Source organism: Salvelinus fontinalis, chromosome 10 (genome assembly GCF_029448725.1).
Source record: "Salvelinus fontinalis isolate EN_2023a chromosome 10, ASM2944872v1, whole genome shotgun sequence".
In the NCBI taxonomy this organism is placed as follows: Eukaryota; Metazoa; Chordata; class Actinopteri; order Salmoniformes; family Salmonidae; genus Salvelinus; species Salvelinus fontinalis.
In genome coordinates, this window is record NC_074674.1 from 37,620,771 (window position 1) to 37,643,089 (window position 22,319).

At 46.8% G+C, this 22,319-nt stretch overlaps 2 protein-coding genes across 7 annotated transcripts in view; one reads left to right on the plus strand and one right to left on the minus strand.

The window, feature by feature from the left end:
- Positions 1 to 22,319, plus strand: part of LOC129864123 (astrotactin-2-like) — a 485,619-nt gene that overhangs the window by 362,328 nt on the left and 100,972 nt on the right. For all 6 annotated transcript variants that reach the window (XM_055936744.1, XM_055936743.1, XM_055936745.1 and 3 more), the window contains 4 exons: positions 985 to 1,109; positions 2,449 to 2,553; positions 2,741 to 2,920; positions 17,985 to 18,247. In XM_055936744.1, the coding sequence (XP_055792719.1) occupies positions 985 to 1,109; positions 2,449 to 2,553; positions 2,741 to 2,920; positions 17,985 to 18,247 (673 nt within the window). The remainder of the gene's footprint in view (positions 1 to 984; positions 1,110 to 2,448; positions 2,554 to 2,740; positions 2,921 to 17,984; positions 18,248 to 22,319) is intronic.
- Positions 3,750 to 8,362, minus strand: trim32 (tripartite motif containing 32). Its single transcript, XM_055936749.1, has 2 exons — positions 8,109 to 8,362; positions 3,750 to 7,234 (listed from the first exon to the last, which is right to left on the minus strand). Exon 2 carries the CDS (start codon positions 7,221 to 7,223, stop codon positions 5,196 to 5,198), a length of 2,028 nt encoding a protein of 675 aa, XP_055792724.1. The 5' UTR covers positions 7,224 to 7,234; positions 8,109 to 8,362; the 3' UTR covers positions 3,750 to 5,195.

Below are 22,319 nucleotides of genomic sequence, written 5' to 3' on the forward strand. Positions count from 1 at the left end.
CCAAGTCATTACATATCACTCTTCAACTGTATCTAGTAGTTTCAACTCAACCTGACAGAACATCCAATTTCTTTATAGCCTCTGTAATCCTTCCAGAAGCCCCTTGGTGCAAAGGAACATCCTGTTGCTGTCTGATAAACCAGTCATTGTAATGAGAGAATATGAAGGTGTTGTTTGATGCAGTCAGTAGTAGGGTTGCAAAGCGAGGGTATATTACTGGAAATGTTCTACATTTACCAGTCAACTACCATCCTTTTGGTAGCTTTCAAGTTTTTGGGGGAATTTTATTAGATGACATCTAGTGGCCCTTTTGGGGTACTTCCGATGATCACAGGTGTCTGTAATTATCTCTGGCCCTCTGCGTGGCCTAATCACATGTAAAATATATAAAATAATCAAATCCAAGGAAAAATAAAAAATAAAGAATGACAAAGCTGTAAAACATTATCCTAAATATAAGCCATCAACTTAGTGAATACCATTGGTGTTTAATATGAAGGTTTAAGCATAATATATATATTTTTATTATGTCAATATGTCTCTGCTGTAAATGTTTTGGCACCAAACTGGTGGCAGTTGTGAAATAAAAGTCAATAGTTGGAAGAGTTCCAGAGTTAATTGAAAATAATAGCATTATTGATTAGATGATTTTATCATTAATTAGCCAAATTTCTCTTCAATCACATGGTCTATTCACTAGAACTCCTGGATATCTCCTGGACACAGATATAAAAATACATTCTATATATGAATACTTTTAAAAAAGTTATTCAAGTCTAAATTACCAAAGTTAACATAGATTACTTGTTCATTACCAAAATTACTGAAGATTCCGGTAATGTTGGTAAATTACCGGTAGCTGTGCATCTCTAGTCAGTGGTCTTGCACTGTGTCTAACACTATCAGGTAGCACCACCTGTCTCTCTGTTGGAGCAGGGCAGGGCTGACTGTTTTGTGTGTGTGCTTTCTCTCTTTCTCTCTCAGGGACAACAACTTCATCAAGGACTTCCCGCAGCTAGCAGATGGACTGATGGTCATCCCATTGCCTGTGGAGGAGCAGTGTAGAGGAGTGCTGTCTGAGCCACTGTCAAATCTACAACTCCTCACAGGTGTGTGTGTGTGTGTGTGTGTGTGTGTGTGTGTGTGTGTGTGTGTGTGTGTGTGTGTGTGTGTGTGTGTGTGTGTGTGTGTGTGTGTGTGTGTGTGTGTGCCTCATTCTTTGAACACTTATACAAGTGTGTACGGAACAAACACTGCCGTTCAAAAACAAGGACATTTCTTGTCATTTCTGATCAATTCAGCTTTTAAAATGATAAACTTGGATTAGCTAAAACAACGTGCAATTGGAACAAAGGAGTGATGGTGGCTGATAATGGGCCTATGTAGATATTCCATTACAAATCAGCCATTTCCAGCTACAATAGTCATTTACAACATTAACAATGTCTACACTGTATTTCTAATCAATTTGATGTTATTTTAATGGACAAAAAATGTGCTTTTCTTTCAAAAACATGGACATTTATAAGTGACCCCAAACTTTTGAACGGTAGTGTATATACATTCCTACATTTGTTTGTCAACGATTTATTTTCCAATTAATGCAACATTTCCTGTAAGCTCAATACCTAGAAATACTGCAGCATCCTCTGCTTTATAAACCCATAATAGTGGGACTCCAAGTGTGAGGTCAGCTAGAATGACACTGTTCATCCCAGTGCACTGTGCTGTGCTATTGCTCCTGACATCCCCACGCCTCTGCAGTCGGCACACACGTGCACATACACACACCTCTCCAGGCCCTCTAAAAGCTGACACGTGCACCTTCTTCACCCCACGTGTTCCCCTCCCACGACCCCTTTGGGGGCCGTGACTACTCAGTTGGCTTGAAACCGCAGCTCAGGACTACTACCTCCGTCCATTAGCTGAATTGGCTGCAGCACTTTGCTTCTTGTTGACCTGTGACTAGTTTCCAGAAGGGTCTGCTACCCTTCTCTGAACACAAATGGGGATAAATAAATTATTTAGGTTCAAGTGGGAATTCTGTTGTTGTTCTCGTCACTCCTGTGTTCTAATGGCACTGTGCTGACCCAGACTCATATGATAGTTTGGTAATGCAATTACGGAGGTGAGATTGCTCACGCCTTAATGCTGGAAATCCAATTGGAGCTATTGCGGCCGTCTGCCATTTATTGCGCACGGGGTGGGAACTTTCGTGCCGAGATAAATAGTGTTGTTGGAAACAACAGGATACACACTGTACACAGACAGTGTTTGTGTGAAAGAGAAACAAAGCTAGCTAATGCACTTCAGACAGTTACAAATGTGCCTGTGTAACTGAAACGCTGACACAAATTATCCATAGCTTTCAATGCATGAAAAAATTTGGGCCTACTAAAATTGTGGAAGTAATTCATGACTATATATATGTGTCTATGTCCATTGCAGGCGATGCCCAGTTTAATGAGGCTATGGGCTATCCCATGGTTCAGCAGTGGAGAGTGAGGAGCAACCTGTACAAAGTCAAGCTCAGCGCCATCACCTTGTCTACAGGTATGAAGTGTCAATGTACTGTCATATATTTCACTATTTTAAAAGCTTACCACTACTAAACTATCATACTGCACGGAAAACACATACAGTAAATCATATAGCATTTACAAAACCTTTTTTTTTTTTTTGCTTCAGCTATAACTACAATTCAATTTGTTCCATATTACTTCCCCTCCACGGTTCCCAGGTTTCTCCAAGGTTTTGAAGACGCTGACTGCAGAGAGCACCAGAGAGGAGCTGCTGTCCTTCATCCAGCAGTACGGCAGCCATTATGTGTCTGAGGCCCTGTACGGCTCCGAGCTCAGCTGCACCATCTACTTCCCCAGCAAGAAGGCCCAGCAGCAGCTCTGGCTACAGTACCAGAAAGGTGAGCACGGAGAGTGGGAAGCTGCATGTAATGCAGGTGTCCCATCAGTGATCAATTTAGACCCAGGAATCCAGGTGAGTGGACTATCAATAGTCTTAATTGGTTAATTAAATCCCAGACAAAAGAGCAAAAGTGGGGCTTATTCAATATGGTGCAACGTTCAGGATGCTGCAGGTAGAGATATGATTCATAGCGTGACAGACATGATTCCTGATTTTATAAGTGGCCGTTGCTCCTGAGACAAAGCAGAGAGAATAGCCTCTCGGAATTCCTTCAGTTGCATTTCATAATTCAGTTTTTCCTGCAACAGAAAAATGAGGCAAGACCTGAAGGGGCTTTTGTACTGTACTATGCTGCACCACTGAGAACTTCTCAATGGAATTGGTCTGTTACTGACTGGGTGAGGGCTGTGGATAGCATGAAAAGGATGTTTAATGTTTTACCAAATAAATAGGTTCAAAGTATGCATTGTAAACACTGGAATACAAAGAGACATGCTTTGAATAAATGCATTTGCTGCACTGCAGATACTTCCAAAGAATTGACCACAGGTAGGCTTATGGTACAAAGGGCTGTTGACCCGGAGAGGTGCAGTGAAATGTGTTGTTTTTCAGGGTCAGCCATAATAGTACGGTGCCCCTGGAGAAAGTTAGGTGCCTTTCTCAATGGCACAGATATGTTTCAATTTGTCACCTCAGGTATTTGAACCAGCAATGATTCGGTTACTGGCCCAACGCTCTAACCGCTAGGCTACCAGTCACCCCACATTTTTTACATTTCCCCAACAGCCAGTGTCATCTACAATAAATCTGAAACCACAACATGCAGATCTTGATCAATGTTGGGTTTATTGCACTCAATAGATAATTAACATTACAAACATGAAATTGAGACTCAAGTTATGCAGAAACTCATCTAATGCCATAGTAACACATACTGTAAAGTCACTGCCTCCACCGAAGGCCAAACTTCTGAAAGACACATAGGTTGATTCAACACACATAATGCACAAAAACAGAACATCAAGAAGACCCAGTAGTGTGTATATATATATATATATATATTTTTTTTTTAACTAAGAGGAAATAGGAAATTACATGAAAAGGAATCTCTCCAGTTAAGTCCAGTGAATTGAAATCACATTTAGACAGAGCAAAGGTTTTGCTGTTCATCACATTGAAACAAGGACACTTGATTTTTATAGCATTTTATGCCTTTTTATATTGTAAATGTAATATATTTGGAATATCTGTAGTGATTTGTCAGTTAGGCTTAAAATATAAGTAGTGTGATATGTCAGTTAAACATGGAATAGGCCTACCTGTGGTGATCATTTTAGAAACGATTTTGTAGTGAGAGACTATTGCAGTGACATGGTTAGCATGCTGTCTACCACAATATATTGCATTTCAATCCTTTGGTGATTCAAAAAACATGGTTTCACAATAAATTACCAGAATTTCACCTATGTACTCATCTGTATTTTTTCTTTGCCTCAGATTAATAAAGGATGTCCATTATTGTAGCACAATGCAATCCCTGGATATGGGATTGGAAGTTACAGAATAGGAAGAAGTTCCCCCACTAATGGTTCAAGTTAAGGGAGGGTAAGCTGATCCTAGATCTGTGTCTACATGTAACTTCACTCATTTGTAGGTTGAAGATGGAACCCCCTGGGAGTCCAACACTCCAGTCAGCAACTTGAACTACATGATATACGTTTTATTGATGGCTGGGTTATAGTGATCATGTCCATGATCCCATCCTTTACATTTGAGAAGTTTTCGATTAGACATCCCTTCTAAACCGATAAGGCCTGTAAGCGCAATTCATTTTAGCAATTTATTTTCTTGCCACGTCATTAGGCTTAGAAATTCTCATAAATCTCTTTTGTATAGTACATCAATTAAAATATAACAATTTCACACGTTGATTGACATACCGGTTTCCCCCACCCCCAAAGTGACAACACTGATGCATTATTGCTGTCTTTAGTGCTGTGATTCATAAAAATCAACCGAGGCAGCTCAAATGTTAGATAGACACAGGCTTGGTTCCAGTCTGCTCCTAGCCAGTCCCACTGACTGACCAGGGATCAGTGATTAGAATATGGGCTCATTATATGACCTGCTAAGCACTGACCAGAGATCAGATCACGGAAGAGCATGAGTTGTTTGGAATGAAGCCATTTATTTTAAAGTGACAGATCAACAGTTCACCACCGTCTCTACACACACCCCCATACACACACACTAGATTTGTAGTTTCTTAGCCCCTAGCAGGTGGAGGAGCGTCTCCTCTGTAGGTACGTGTAGACTTTTACACAGTGGTCCCAGCAGTCCAGCACCATCAGCTGTCCTTTCTGTGTGACGGCCACGCCTACAGGGCACGTCAGTCCCTCCTGGATGAGCACGTTGAAGCCGCCCTCTTTGGGGAACTGCAGGATCTCCTTCCTGCCGCTGTCTGTCACCAAAAGGTCCCCGTTTGCGTCCACGCACATGCCCGTGATGCAACGGAAGTCCTCAGTCTCCGAGAAGAAGTGGCTGAGCTGTTTGCCCAGCTGGCCATCCGTGCCCACCGAGCCGATGGAGAAACCCCCCTCTAGGTGGTGCTCGTTGTGGCGGTTCTCAATATTCAGGCCCAACCCCTGGGTGAAGTAGACGGTGCCTGCTGCGTCGCACGTCACGAACTTGGGCCGCACGGCCGAGCATAGGCGGTTGTAGTTGACCACACCCACGTTGCGATCCACCGCCAGGCACCAGAGCTTGCCGCCCTCCACGTCAGACACCACGAATTGACCCGAGGGCATGGCGGCGATGCCCCACGGCTTGATCAGCTGATTCTTGTGGCAGGCCACGCAGTGGCCGTCGGTGGTGTATACCTTGACCGAGTTGTCGTAGTTGTCGGTGACCCCGATAAGGCCCTGAGGCGTGATAGCGATGGACAGCGGGATGAGGTTGGGCAGGTCGGCACCCAGGAAGCTCAGTACAAAGTTGTCGATGCTGCTGGGGTTGCGGCGGATCTCCCTCTGGAAGCCTTTGCGGTTAAAGATCTGGATGCGGTAGTTGCCCCGGTCAGCCACCAGGACCTCACCTTGTGAGGTGACGCAGATGCTAACTGGCAGGTTGAACATCCCCGGCAGGTTACCCTTGCAACCCATCTTTTTTACAAACTGGCAGTGCTGTGGCCCCGAGCCAACCCTGGCATCACCGGGAGAGGAGGGCCCCCCTTCATCCATGGACTTGGATTTAAAGCTGCCCGGTGAGGCACACACGGCCTCATCTACAGGCATTACTATATCAATGTCTCTGTACAGGTCCCCCACCGCTTCTGCAGCCCTGCACATGGCACCAACCCCAAACTCCAGCATCCCCTCATCCTCATCAGTGTTGACGGTGCAGGGTTTGGTGGTGAGCTGGGCCACGTCCAGGGCCTCGGGGTGCTCCGTAGTCACCAGCTCAGGGTCCTGGAGCTTGATCAGAGTAGGCAGTTCCAGGCTGCTCCTTAGGTCCAGCTCCTCCTCGTCCTTCACCCCTCCGTCCTCCAACAGTGCAATGTCACTCTGCTTCACCTGCATGGTCAGGTAGTCGCAGCGGGACACCACCTGCACCTCGGCCAGGTTAAGCAGGTATGTCTGCTCCTCCAGGATCTGACTGTTAAGCTTCTCCACCTCGGCCATGGAGGCAGCGAAGGCCCGCCGCTGGCGCCCCAGCTCCTCCTGCAGACGCAGCTCAGCCCGGGCGTACTCCTGCTGCACTGCCCGGTACTTTACCCGCATGTTCTTTGTCAGACTGTCAATAGCTGCCCTCTTTTTCTGGATGTGGTCCATGGCTTCGCGGAGGGATGCCAGCTTACCACCCAGGTCCTTCCGGCGCTGCTCAGCGACCGCCCGGATGGGCTGGACGGTGTGGCCCTGCTGCTGGTGGCCCTCACCCTTGCAGAGGTCGCAGAGCACCGTGCCACAGTCTAGGCAGTACTGTCGGGGTAGGCGGTTGCGGCAGGTCTTGCACATGAGGGCGCCGGCGGTAGTGCAGGAGCTGGCACAGTCCAGGATCTTGAGCACAGTGAGGTTGTCAGCCAGCTGGGAGATGCTGCTCATGCGGGAGACCCTGCTGCAGAAGGGGCATCGCACGCCGTTAATGGTGCTAGCCAGCAGCTTTTCCAGACACTGTCTGCACACGGTGTGGCCACACTGCAATAGCTTGGGCCGCAGCTGCTCCTGGTTGTAAGTCTCCAGGCAGATGGGGCACTCCAGGACCTCCCGTAGCAGGTCCGGGTCCAGAGCCGGCAAAGCTGCCGCCATCGTGTTCACACCTGTGAGGAGAGGATTAAAAATTGAAATGATTCACTACTCAAAGTATCAATGACAATTACTTATGTTGGAAAGAGGTTGCATTGCTAACAACTTATAACAAGCAGAGTAAAGATGCTTTGTCATGATTTCTCATTAAAATGGCTGAATAATCATTACCATTCCTCTAATGGTGCATTGCATTTTGACCACGAGTAATGAACTACTAGACTCTAGTTACCAGAGTCACCTCTCAGGAACATTGGAAGAATAAACTCCACTGTGCGAAACTTAAACGTATACTTACTGTAACTGATACAGTGCACTTTAGCTGGTCATATAATTAAGGGGAGTGTAGCACAAGCAGCAGCAAGCTAGCCTGCTTTCAAGTAGTGATACCACTTCTCATTACCACATTTATCTAACTAACTACTGACTTACTTGCTTATCTACGCTAACTAACTAGCTATACGAATGCTGCGACGTTTGTGTTATTGAGCTGTCAATATGTTAGCTAAATGCTAGCTGTTGTTAGCTAGCAAGTTAGCTAACGTTAGCATAACGGATATTTCTCAAATCAAGCTGTCACTACATGGCAAATGCAAATGACAACAGCATGGTCAGTTATTTGCATGCAGACGACGCATTTCTGCATAGTTGTACTACACACAATGAATAATTGATAATCTCGTGGCATGTTGTTTGCTGATGCTAGCGCGAGCTATGTTAGGCAGCTTGCAGTGGGAGGCCTCCCCAAATCGCGGTGTGACTTCCAGTTTAGAGCAGTCACGTAAGAATTTATGATCGAGTGGTTTTTGAAAGTCAAGTATATACATGCTATGATCCTAAAGGTCTAGTTTTCTTGGGTTGACATCTTAAACTAGCATAACATCTTACCTTGGTTTCAATGTCAGATCTGTCGTGGTACAGGGGCGTTTAGTGGGTGTGCTGCTGCTGCTACTGTAGCGAGACTGCGGTGTTGACGTAACTTTACGTAATATTTACGCCTCGATCACACCGACAGTATTTTGGTAGTTCAGAAGTACATTAATTTCCAATGGAACGCTGCGTTTGCCTAGCAGCATTGCGTTGCAGAGGCAGTTGCGGTACGTTATGTGTGGTGCATACGTTGGATTTATCGAATGTATGCAACAAACTGTATGTGTGGACGGCTTCACAGAAATGGTAGCAGAAAGCGAATGTTGAACTTTCATTGCACACATATCCAGATGATGCTACGTATTTGGCGCAAATACTGTGGGTGGGATCGAGGCGTTATTTTCCAACCACCTCTATTTTCATTGGCTCTTACATCTGCATCTGGGACAGGGTCCCAAAGTGGTTGGCAGTTATTTTTAGTCAATCAGTTTGGAATTATTTTATACAGGGTTATATGGGAAATTAAGTTTCATAAGATCATGTATTAAATAATGTAGCTAGTATAAAATGGAATGTTGGTTTATTAGTACAATACAACACTCTAGTTTTAGCAAAGAAAATATATTATTCTAATGTCATGGGCATTGCATTATACATCATTTGATAATTCCTCCTTTCTGAAAAACGGTACACCTCTTAAAATCCTGTACCAGAAAATGAATTATTCAATTATCCCAACTCAAATCATTTATCATGAAATGATGTGGGCCATTTGAGAGCAATGCAGGATTTATAGACATGCCTTCCATGAAATGTAATACAATGCTCTTACATCCTGTAGTAACAGGATGAAAATAAATGAGGACAGTAAGAAGACATATCCTTTGAACCTGTGAAAAGTATCCATCTCTAGCAGTAGCCTACAGTTATATACAGTCATGGGCAGATGTGTGCAGATGCTGCAGGCCATGGAAAATAGTATATCAGCTGACCCCTAGATGGCAGCAAAGGTCTTATTACAAAATGTATTTGTAGTGAGCTACAGGGTTGTAATAATAGAGTAATAATGAAATAATACCTTGTATGATGTATTGTTTTATTTATGATGTAGGTGGTTGTTGTGTTTTGTTGTGATGTAATTATTTTAGCCCTGTTGGATCCCAGGAAGAGTAGCTGCTAATGGGGTAATGAGGATACTAATAAATACAACAACAAACAAATTGCAGTTCAGAAAATGAACTACCTGCACATTAATATAAATTAAAAGTTAATTCGCAATTTGAAGATTTTCATAACGCAATCATAATGTTAACCTATGCATAACTAAAAGGTAAATGGAAATGAAAAAGGATAGGCTATATGCTTGCTTTAGCTATGCATTTAAATGTTTTCTCTAAACATTCTCAGTAAGCTTAAAATATATTTTCAATTTATCAAGGCATTTGTAAAGACAATAGGCTTTTGACTCACAGAACAGAAACCTTTTGTGCTGTTGCTGTGATTGTGCTGCAGCTGTGCCATATTGATATTGTGGTATTTAGGAAGCATGAGTTATCTTTGCTTACCTAAAAATCACTGTCTACATATATTCATCTGACACATGGGCCTTGGGAGAAAACAAAAACTTCAACAGCACTTTGTTTTAGTTTTGAATATTTTCGGGGACTTTTGCATAAATCAGAGTGTTTTCTACTATATTGCTTCCACCCACAACCCGGATTGATTCAGATGGAGAGTAGGCTAGACGAGGGGATGTAGCTACTCACTTTATACTACTGAGATGCACCCTCTCTCTCTCTGTGTCTCTCCCTCCTCATCATGTGTGTATTTCATTGCAATTTCCCTTGATCTTGCATTTTAACTAAGAAAATGCAGAAATCAACTGACTGAGGAGAATAAATAGGGGATATGATCTTGACGAGTACCAGAGTAGTTACAAAGGCCAAATTGCATGTCAAAAAACTCCTGAACAGAGATATTTTATGGGGCAATAATAACAATGCCAACACTAACAATCTGACAACATCTGTGTGAAATTAGCACTGAGATATCTGACACGTTGCTGGTGTTGCCAGGGCCACGATCATGACCAGAGTGTAGTTTCTAAGAATGCACTGTATCAACAAAGACTCATTATTTAGAGAGAGGGAGAGACGGAGAGAGGGAGAGAGAGCCCCCGTTGAAGCCGTCCGTGCAGTCCGTGCCCTTTGAGTAGTCATAGCAACCCGTGCCGTCCTTCATCGGCCACAGCCCGTCAGGACGTTGGAGGGGCAAGAGAGAGACACCGGAGAAGGAGAGAAACAGACACAAACACATCCTTTATATATTAACTGTCTGTTTTACAGATTGCCCAAATATAAAACACAACATCTTCACTGCAAGTCTCCCAAATCAATTTAAGCTACCCATTGATACATTTTCTGTACAATCCAGACAAAATAGAATTTTACACAGTTGTAAGCCTCCTACACACCTGTAATTAATGCATACGGGTTGTGTTATCCAGTGTCCAGTTGTCACCTCTCAATCCCATCTAAAACTTTGGGATTAATATTAACTGTCAGAAATGATTGTCGCAGGCTTACGGATGAAGTGGAAGGGGAAGGAAGTAACGCAGACGGCTGTGATGAGCAGCCCTGCGAAGCCTGCAGTAAACCTGGGATAATCACAGGGCTTTATTGCGAGGGCCAAGTGATGACAGCTCCTTTCTGTGTCTGTGTTGACTCAAGAAGTGCGTGTAATTGGGCTCTTAGGGCCACCCCTTGAGCTTGTTTACATAGGATATGGAGGAGTGTATCCCTCCCCTTTCACTACTCCAGTCCTTTCACACTCTCTGCTCTGCAGCTGGGTCTGTGTTTGGAGCCCACAGTCTCACCACAACATCAGCCTATTATCAATACACATATACACTGTCTGATGACGTATATCTCACACACTTGCATGTGTTGAATGAAAGAGGGAATTTATTGACTGTCACGCTTCTCACCTCTGTATTTTACATTTTTACTACAGTGTATATATCTCATTTGAGCTGGTGTTACAGTATATGGGTGGTGATTCCTTGTGGCAGTGGAATGTTTGTTTTTGCGTAGAAGATTCATTTGGAACTCTGTCACTGACTAGTCCTCTTATCCTGAAAATGTCAGATAATCTGCACCCGCGTTACATTTAAGCTTTTTCCCCACCTGCTCCAGTGGAAGCTATTTTTCACAGATGTTCTGTGAGAGAGTCCAGCTCAGAATGTGTTTGCGTGTATGAGGAATGGAAGCAGAAGGCATAACAAGCTTTGTCCTTGGCTCGGCTTTTAAAGAGCCGTCGAGAGAGAATGCGAGACTAGTGAGTTTAAGAACGGACACACATGCTGATTAAGTTCACGCGCTGTACATTTTCTTTTTGTTCTGTAAAATATTCCCGAAGGCTGCTCTATTCAATATGATTAAATGCATTGCAGAAAATTAATAATTTGGAAATTAATAATGTGAAATCTTTTAAATGACTTTTACCCTAAGCTGCTGCTAATTACTCTATCGGGGCGGCAGGTAGCCTAGTGGTTAGAGTATTGGATTAGGAACTGAAAGGTTGCAAGATCGAATCCCTGAGCTGACAAGGTAAAAATCTGTTGTTCTGCCCCTGAACAAGGCAGTTAACCTAGGCTCCTAGGCTGTCATTGAAAATAAGAATAATAAATAAGTCACTTAAATGTTTTCCCCCTTTCCTCTTCTGGTAAAATGTAGCTAGCACAAACTGTGTGAGTTTGGCCTTTGGTTAGGGGTGTAGCTAGCTAATACATCTCACCTCTGGCCCTGCCTGGTGTTCTCCTCCGCCTGTTGATTCAGCTCTAGCGCAGACCTTTTCCTAGATGAGATGGATGTCACGTTCCTGACCTGTTTTCTTTTGTCTTGTATTTATATAGTTGGTCAGGGCGTGAGTTGGGTGGGTTTGTCTATGTGTCATTTTCTATGTTGGGATGTTTGTGTTCGGCCTGGTATGATTCTCAATCAGAGGCAGCTGTCAATCGTTGTCCCTGATTGAGAATCATACTTAGGCAGCCTGGGTTTCACGTGTGTTTTGTGGGTGTTTGTTCCTGTGTCAGTGTTCCGCCACACAGGACTGTCACAGTAGTTATTTTGTATCGCATATTGTTGTTGTTAATTATTAAATCACTATGAGCACTAACCACTCCTCGTATTGGTCCGATCCTTCTCGCCTCTCCTCGTCCGAGGAGGAGGATTACGACTGCCGTTACAGAAACACCCACCAACAAAGGGCCAAGCGGAGTGGAAAAGGGCAGCGACAGCAGCAACAGAAGACACAGGACTCGTGGACTTGGGAAGAGATCCTGGACGGCAAAGGACCCTGGGTTCAGCCAGGGGAATATCGCCGTCCCAAGGCGGAGTTGGAGGCAGCGAAAGCAGAGAGGCGCTGGTATGAGGAGGCAGCGCGGCGACGCGGTTGGGAGCCCGAGAGTCAGACCCAAAAATTTCTTGGAGGGGGGGGGGGGGGGGGGGGGGGGCACATGCGGAGTGTGGCAAAGCCGGGTAGGATACCTGAGCCAACTCCCCGTGCTTACCGTGGAGTGAGAGGGCGTCGTACTGGTCAGACACCGTGTTATGCGGTAAAGCGCACGGTGTCCCCAGTACACGTGCTTAGTCCAGTGCGGGCTATTCCACCTCGCCGCACTGGTAGGGCTAGGTTGGGCATCGAGCCAGGTGCCATGAAGCCGGCCCAACGCATCTGGCCTCCAGTGCGTCTCCTCGGGCCGGCGTACATGGCACCAGCCTTACAAATGGTGTCCCCGGTTCGCCAGCATAGCTCAGTGCGGGCTATTCCACCTCGCCGCACTGGCAGGGCTACGGGGATCATTCAACCTGGTAAGGTTGGGCAGGCTCGGTGCTCAAGAGCGCGTGTCCTCCTTCACGGTCCGGTATACCCGGTGCCTCCTTCACGTACCAGTCCTCCGGTGGCAGCCCCCAGCACCAGGCTGTCTCTCCGGTTTCTCTCCCCAGTTGCTCCCACCTGTCCAGCGCTGTCAGAGCCTTCCTCCTCTCCAGCGCAGCCAGTGTCTGAACTGTCTGCCTGCCCAGCGCTGTCTGAGCTGCCTGCCTGCCCAGAGCCGTCCAGCCAGGACCAGCCAGAGCCGTCCAGCCAGGACCAGCCAGAGCCGTCCAGCCAGGACCCACCAGAGCCAGCCAGCCAGGACCCGCCAGAGCCAGCCAGCCAGGATCCGCCAGAGCCAGCCAGCCAGGATCTGCCAGAGCCAGCCAGCCAGGATCCGTCCCTCAGTCCGGTGCTGCCCCTCAGTCCGGTGTTGCCCCTCAGTCCAGTGCTGCCCCTCAGTCCGGTGCTGCCCATTAATCTAGTGGGGTTAATTTGGAGGAGGCTACGGAAGAGGGGATTGACTATGGTGGGGTGGGGACCACGACCAGCGCCAGAGCCGCCACCGTGGACAGACGCCCACCCAGACCCTCCCCTAGAGTTTATGCTGGTGCGCCCGGAGTTCGCACCTTAAGGGGGGGGGTTATGTCACGTTCCTGACCTGTTTTCTTTTGTCTTGTATTTATTTAGTTGGTCAGGGCGTGAGTTGGGTGGGTTTGTCTATGTGTGATTTTCTATGTTGGGATGTTTGTGTTCGGCTGGGTATGATTCTCAATCAGAGGCAGCTGTCAATCGTTGTCCCTGATTGAGAATCATACTTAGGCAGCCTGGGTTTCACTTTTGTTTTGTGGGTGTTTGTTCTTGTGTCAGTGTTCCGCCACACAGGACTGTCACGGTAGTTATTTTGTATCGCATATTGTTGTTGTTAATTATTAAATCACTATGAGCACTAACCACTCCGCGTATTGGTCCGATCCTTCTCGCCTCTCCTCGTCCGAGGAGGAGGATTACGACTGCCGTTACAACGGACATGACTGAGTCAGTTATTTGCTCTGCAGTTGGAGTAAACCTGTAGGCCTCTTAATAGCAAACAATTAGAGACTATGGCTGGAAATCATTCACTCATAGTCAACCACGGCATTGATCCTGTGCAGCAAAAGTGTACAGGTTAGGTAATGGAACTACTTAGACAAGGCATGCAGATTGAACAAAACAATATTAATTCTGATATGCGATGAAAACATTCATACCCACTTGGGGTTATGAAGACCCCCCCACAATAAATACACATTTGGAAGAATTAAGCAAAATCATCCATAGCACATGATTAATATAATTTCCTCCCATTAGCAGTTTGCAACAGTGTCCATTTGATTGAACATTGCTGTTTCTGAGAGACCCTCACCACTCAGTCAGAGCTCCTCTCCAGCCTGCACAGCGAATTGGCAGGTGTTTAAATCTCAGTGTTGAGGTAAAAAGTGTTGTGAGTGTTATATCTGAGTGTTGATTCTAGTGAGGTTATCACCTGTGGTGAACTGTGTTAAAATACCAATCGAACAAAAACAACAAACAGGAGAACGAAAGCGAACAGTTCTGTCAGGCAAACAAAACAGCTAAACAGAAAAGAACTCCTCATTTGAGGAGGAGAAGTTTGAAGGATCGGAAGACCAATGCGCAGCGTGGTAAGTGTCCATAACGTTTATTTTAAAACATAAACTGAACAATATGAAATACAAAACAATAAATGTGAACATGAACGAAACCGAAACAGTACTGTGTGGTAACAAACACTCACACGGAAACAAACACCCACAAACCAAAAGTGAAACCCAGGCTACCTAAGTATGATTCTCAGTCAGGGACAACGATTGACAGCTGCCTCTGATTGAGAACCATACCAGGCCGAACTCAAAACCCCAACATAGAAAAACACACATAGACTGCCCACCCCAACTCACGCCCTGACCATACTAAATAAAGACAAAACAAAGGAAATAAAGGACAGAACGTGACACTACCCACAAAACACAGGTGGGAAAAGGATACCTAAGTATGGTATCAATCAGAGACAACGAAAAGTATCAATCAGAGACAACGATAGACAGCTGCCTCTCATTGAGAACCACACCCGGCCAAAAACACAGAAATAGAAAACATAGAACACAAAACATAGAATGCCCACCCCAACTCACGCCCTGACCAAACCAAAATAGAGACATAAAAAGGATCTCTAAGGTTAGGGCGTGACAGTACCACCCCCCCACCCCCCCCCCCCCCCCCCCCCCAAAGGTGCGGACTCCGGCCGCAAAACCTGAACCTATAGGGGAGGGTCTGGGTGGGCATCTATCCGCGGTGGCGGCTCTGGTGCGGGACGTGGACCCCACTCCACCTTAAGCTTGGTCCACTTAGATTGCGCCTCTGGAGCGGGGACCCTCGCCGCCGACCTCGGACTGGGGACCCTCGCAGCGGACAGGAGGGCGACTCTGGCAGCTCCAGACAGGAAGGAGACTCTGGCAGCTCCGGATAGGAGGGAGACTCTGGCAGCTCCGGACAGGAGGTTGACTCTGGCAGCTCCGGACAGGAGGGAGACTCTGGCAGCTCCGGACAGGAGGGAGACTCTGGCAGCTCCGGACAGGAGGGAGACTCTGGCAGCTCCGTACAGGAGGGAGACTCTGGCAGCTCCAGACAGGAGGGAGACTCTGGCAGCTCCGTACAGGAGGGAGACTCTGGCAGCTCCGGGCAGGAGGGCGACTCTGGCAGCTCCGGACAGGAGGGCGACTCTGGCAGCTCCGGACAGGAGGGAGACTCTGGCAGCTCCGGACAGGAGGCAGGCACAGGACTCACCGGGCTGGGGAGACACACAGGAGACCTGGCTCTGGGAGCAGGCACAGGAGTCACCAGGCTGGGGAGACATCCAGGAGGCCTCTTCCTTGGCCGAGGCACCAGATACACTGGGCCGTGGAGGCGCACTGGCGGTCTCGAGCGCAGAGCTGGCCCTACTCGTTCTGGCTGGATGCCAGCTTCCACCCGGCAAATGTGGGACGCTGGCACCGAGCACACCGGCCTGTGAATGCTCCGCCTCGACACCGTGAGCATCACCCCATAGCACAGGGCCTGACCAGTCCCATGCTCGCCACGGTAAGCACGAGGAGTTGGCTCAGGTCTACTACCTGACTCTGCCACACTCCCCGTGTGCCCCCCACAATGTTTTGGGGGGGGGCTGCCTCTCGGGCTTCCTTGCCAGCCGTTTTCGTGTCGCCAACTCCATTCTCCAGTATCCCTCCTCGCACTGTTCTAGAGAATCCCAGGCGGGCTCCGGCACTCTCTCTGGGTCGACCGACCACCTCTCTATCTCCTCCCAGGTTGTCTCATACTCCAGATAGCACTGCTCACCTGTCCAGGATTCCCTTTCACCACGCTGCTTGGTCCTTTGGTGGTGGGTAGTTCTGTCAGGTTCAGCAACACAAAACAGAAAACATAGAACACAAAACATAGAATGCCCACCCCAACTCACGCCCTGACCAAACTAAAATAGAGACATAAAAAAGATCTCTAAGGTCAGGGCGTATCCTAACTCTGACTGGATTCCAATAGGAATTATAGAACACTTTGCAAGCCAGCATAATATGACTTGCCTATGTGGCATCTAAACCAGGAGTTTCAAATCACTGTGAGTAAAACTAGGCTGTCGAAGTATGGTATTGTCAAAAAAAAGTAATGGATTGTCATAAATATTTTTTTTTTATGATAAAATATTAACTTAGGGACTCATTTGGTGAAGAATACAGGAATGAAAGCCATTGATTGCAACAAACATGTCACTGTCACTAGCAAACACAGTCATGTGTGGTACAGGTACCTCTAAAATTCACTCGAAAGGCAACCTGGGAAATAAATATGCAAATAAGGCGTTAAACCGTACATTGATAAAACAAAAAACACGCAAAAACAAATTACTGTAACACCACAGGTGTTAATTCCCTAACACTGAGATTGTGTAACAGCATCAGCACCAATAAAATGTTAATGATAGTCGGAATTTGCAACATCCTTGGTTTTAGGGACTCTTGAGGTGTTAGTTTATCAACACTTTAAAAAGTGTTAGTTTAACACTATTTTGGTGGGCTATATATACACAAGAAAGTGTTACGTTTAACACTGTGGGTGTTAAAATTTTGATCGCAAATTTGCTGTGTGTCCGGTCTCTCCTCCCATCAACACAGACAGACAGCACATCTGCTGCTTTCCCAACACATGGCTGTATACTTGCCTCCATCCTCCCTTCCATCCAGGGAAACACTCAACACTCAATTAACATGACTCCCTGTTTCACTTCTTTCCAACGTAGCATTGTTAGCCCACTGGCTCGGTACGTTATGCGCAAGAATCCCACAGTCGATGAGAAAATCAAACAATGTTTATTTACACTACTTCAGGAATAAGTCATCACCCTCCGTTCATTCCCGGTGGAGGAGTTGATGACAATGAGGGATTATTTTGTTTTACCTCAATAGAAAGTAGATCCAGATGGTGGCACATGTGATGTGAGTGAGGCGGCCATGTGAAACCCCCCTATCACTGGCTGTGTATTTTGATATGAGTCGTTTTGGGGGAGTGGAGACGGAGTGGATAGGAAGACGTGAATGCAGCTGTCAGCCCTGTGTTATGGGCAATTCAGGACATGTGGCGGACGTACTTCGATGCATGTTTGCGTGTGTTAGGGTTTGGCTCTGGTCCTTTGTCGTTCAGACACCGTTCTATCAACAATGATGAGGTCTCTCACGAAGAGATTTAATCTCAAAATGAGACTAATCTGTGTAAATAAAGCTAAACGAAAAGGAAAGTCTCTTGTCATTCACACAATGTGTTTTTTGGGATAGGTAGATGTTGCTCCCAACCACTGACACAGGGTCAGCTATTTCTCCATGTCCCTAATGATTAAGGTTAGGACTGATAAAATCTGATGTTAGACTATAGACTGTTTTTCAGTTGCCCTCTCTCCTTCTCTCTATCTCCCAGAAGCGACAGACCAGGGAAGCAGGCGCGAGCTCAAGTCCATGCCCTTCATCAGCTACCTGTCTGGGCTGCTGAAGACCCAGCTGCTGACAGAGGACCTGGTGAGTGGCGTGGAGATCCGCTGCGAAGAGAAGGGCAGCTGCCCGTCGGCCTGCCACCTGTGCCGTCAGGGAGGCCGCGAGCAGCCCTCGCCCATCCCTGTCCTGCTGGAGGTCAGCCGCATCGTGCCCCTCTACAACCTGGTGCAGGACAACGTCACTAAGGAGGTGAGGGGGGATGGAGGGAGAGATGGATGAAGGGGCAGGGAGATGAAGGGAGGGTGATGGACTGTCTGGTACAGAGGACAACACCACCAAATAAGTGAGGGTGGAATGAGGAACAGATGAAGGAAGGGGGGAACAGAGGGAGAGAAGGATGGTGAGAAGAATAGAGAAGAATAGGGATGATGGGGGGAGACCCCTCTATAGACTGGTACAGAACTACGTCACCAAAGAGGTGAGGGATGGAGGGGAAAGAGGCAATGGAGAGAAGGAAGGAGGGGAACAGTGGAGAGGGATGGAGAGAATGTAGGAAGCAGTGAAGAGGGATGGAGAGAAGGTAGGATGCAGTGGAGAGGAATGGAGAGAAGGTAGTAGGCAGTGGAGAGGGATAGAGAGAAGGTAGGAGGCAGTGGAGAGGAATGGAGAGAAGGTAGTAGGCAGTGGAGAGGGATGAGAGAAGAAAGTAGGGAGGCAGTGCAGAGGGATGGAAAGAAGGAAGTAGGGGGGCGGTGGAGAGGGATGAGAGAAGGAAGTAGGGGGGCGGTGGAGAGGGAGGGAGAGAAGGAAGTAGGGGGCGGTGGAGAGGGATGGAGAGAAGAAAGTAGGGAGGCAGTGAAGAGGGATGGAGAGAAGGAAGTAGGGGGGCGGTGGAGAGGGATGGAGAGAAGGAAGTAGGGGGGCGGTGGAGAGAGAGGGAGAGAAGGAAGTAGGGGGACAGTGAAGAGGGATGGAAAGAAGGAAGTAGGGGGGCGGTGGAGAGGGATGGAGAGAAGAAAGTAGGGAGGCAGTGAAGAGGGATGGAAAGAAGAAAGTAGGGAGGCGGTGGAGAGGGATGAGAGAAGAAAGTAGGGAGGCGGTGGAGAGGGATGAGAGAAGAAAGTAGGGGGCGGTGGAGAGGGATGGAGAGAAGAAAGTAGGGAGGCAGTGAAGAGGGATGGAAAGAAGAAAGTAGGGGGCGGTGGAGAGGGATGGAGAGAAGAAAGTAGGGAGGCAGTGAAGAGGGATGGAAAGAAGAAAGTAGGGAGGCGGTGGAGAGGGATGAGAGAAGAAAGTAGGGAGGCGGTGGAGAGGGATGAGAGAAGAAAGTAGGGGGTGGTGGAGAGGGATGGAGAGAAGAAAGTAGGGGGTGGTGGAGAGGGATGGAAAGAAGGAAGTAGGGGGGCGGTGGAGAGGGATGGAGAGAAGAAAGTAGAGAGGCAGTGAAGAGGGATGGAAAGAAGGAAGTAGGGGGGCGGTGGAGAGGGATGGAGAGAAGAAAGTAGGGAGGCAGTGAAGAGGGATGGAAAGAAGGAAGTAGGGAGGCGGTGGAGAGGGATGAGAGAAGAAAGTAGGGAGGCGGTGGAGAGGGATGAGAGAAGAAAGTAGGGGGCGGTGGAGAGGGATGGAGAGAAGAAAGTAGGGAGGCAGTGAAGAGGGATGGAAAGAAGAAAGTAGGGGGCGGTGGAGAGGGATGGAGAGAAGAAAGTAGGGAGGCAGTGAAGAGGGATGGAAAGAAGAAAGTAGGGAGGCGGTGGAGAGGGATGAGAGAAGAAAGTAGGGAGGCGGTGGAGAGGGATGAGAGAAGAAAGTAGGGGGTGGTGGAGAGGGATGGAGAGAAGAAAGTAGGGAGTGGTGGAGAGGGATGGAAAGAAGGAAGTAGGGGGGCGGTGGAGAGGGATGGAGAGAAGAAAGTAGGGAGGCAGTGAAGAGGGATGGAAAGAAGAAAGTAGGGAGGCGGTGGAGAGGGATGAGAGAAGAAAGTAGGGAGGCGGTGGAGAGGGATGAGAGAAGAAAGTAGGGGGTGGTGGAGAGGGATGGAGAGAAGGAAGGAGGAAGGCAGTGGAGAGGGATGAGAGAAGGAAGTAGGGGGGTGGTGGAGAGGGATGAGAGAAGGAAGTAGGGGGGTGGTGGAGAGGGATGAGAGAAGGAAGTAGGGGGGCGGTGGAGAGGGATGAGAGAAGGAAGTAGGGGGGCAGTGGAGAGGGATGAGAGAAGGAAGTAGGGGGGGCAGTAGAGATGGATGAAGATAAGGAAGGAGGAAGGCAGTAGAGAGATATAGAGAGAATGAAGGAGGGGCGCAGTGGAGAGGGATGTTGAGAAGGAAGGAGGCAGTGGAGAGAGATGGAGAGAAGGAATGAGGGAAGCAGTGGAGATAGATGAAGGAAAGGTGGGTGGTAGAGAGGGGGCGATGTGGAGCTGTCCTCTGTTTGATAAATAACTACAGTACCAGTCAAAAGTTTGGACACACCTACTCATTCAAGGGTTTTTTCTTAACGCTCAAACGCATTAAGGAAAGAAATTCCACAAATTAACTTTTAACAAGGAACACATGTTAATTGAAATGCGTTCCAGGTGACTTCCTCATGAATCTGGTTGAGAGAATGCCAAGTGTGCAAAGCTGTCATTAAGGCTTTTGACTGGTACTGTACAGAGGTGAGGGGAACAGGGGAGAGGAGAAAGGGAGAGAGAAGGATGGTGGGTGAAGAATAGGTGACAATGGGGGGATTGGGGAGACAGCCATGTCCAGAATGACATCAATGGGGGGGAAAGGCAGAGAGGAAATAGAGAGATATGTGTCACGTTTCTGACCTTATTTCCTTTATTTTCCTTTGTTTTGTCTTTAGTTAGTATGGTCAGGGTGTGAGTTGGGGTGGGCAGTCTATGATATGTGTTTCTATGTTTAGGTTTGTCATTTGGCCTGATATGGTTCTCAATCAGAGACAGGTGTTTTCCATTGTCTCTGATTGGGAACCATATTTAGGTAGCCTGTTTTCACTGTTGGTTTGTGGGTGTTTGTTTCCTGTGTCAGTGTTTGTGCCACACGGGACTGTTTCGGTTAGATTCACTTTTGTTATTTTGTATTGTGTCTTGTTCAGTTGATTATATTAAAACATGAACACTTACTACGCTGCGTCTTGGTCCGATCCCTGCTACACCTCCTCTTCAGACGAAGAGGAGGAAATCTGCCGTTACAATATGTGGACGTGTCAAACCAACAGTACAGTTTACTGAGTGTAAATATGAATTAAAGCAATTTTATAGAATAAAATGATATTTCAGTGGAAAATAAAATGATAGAAATAGATGTGCCATCTGGTCAAAGGGTTCAACTGAAAGTTCATTTGCAATAACCGTACAGGAAATTCAAGAACAGGAAACATATTTGTATAGTTTATGTCATTTATTCACACATCCATTTGTAATTTGGCTGCTTTGAGAATATAATAGTATACAGTATAAGGATATTTTTGTTTTACCACAGTGAAGTTGACACAATTGTGCTTTGCTGTAATGTCAGGGTTGGGCTTTGAATTAAAAGCAGTCAAATCAGGAAGTAAACAAAAATTTGTATTCAATAATCGAAAAAGGGAATTTATTTTCAATCCCTTCTCAATAATATTTTAAGAGTTTTAACATTTCTTAAATTAAAATAATTTTCTGAATTGACTGCCTTCAATTCAATTTGAGCCCAACCCTGGTAGATGTAGTTGCCAAAATCCCCCCTAGGTGGAGTAAGTGGGTTAACTTTCACTATTTAAAATACACTGTGGTGTGGAGAATAGAAAAAGGTGACGTCATGGTTCTCCTCTTGTGGGGATAAATGCAAAGAGTTGTGTTTGTGCGTGCGGGCGTGCGTGTGCGTGTGTTTGTTTGTGTATAATTTCTGTAGATTCAACTGTATTGTCTTGTCATGACTGTGTTGCTGTTTTGGGTGAGGTTTCCCCCTTGAGAGCAACCTTTGATTATTAGATACTGGAAGCTAGTCATGTTTGGAATCTCATCTCTAAGGTGATTTAGCTGAGGGTCTGGCTCCGCTTCACATTTAGTTTACACCATCTTCCCTCAGCTGGGCTCAATCTGAGGAGAGGGAGATGCAATTAGGAAGTCCACTGCACTTGTTTGTCTGTGTGTGTGTGTGTGTGTGTGTGTGTGTGTGTGTGTGTGTGTGTGTGTGTGTGTGTGTGTGTGTGTGTGTGTGTGTGTGTGTGTGTGTGTGTGTGTGTGTGTGTGTGTGTGTGTGGGTGTGTGTGGGTGTGTGTGGGTGTGTGTGGGTGTGTGTGGGTGTGTGGGTGCATGTGTGCGTGCATGTCCAGTACCA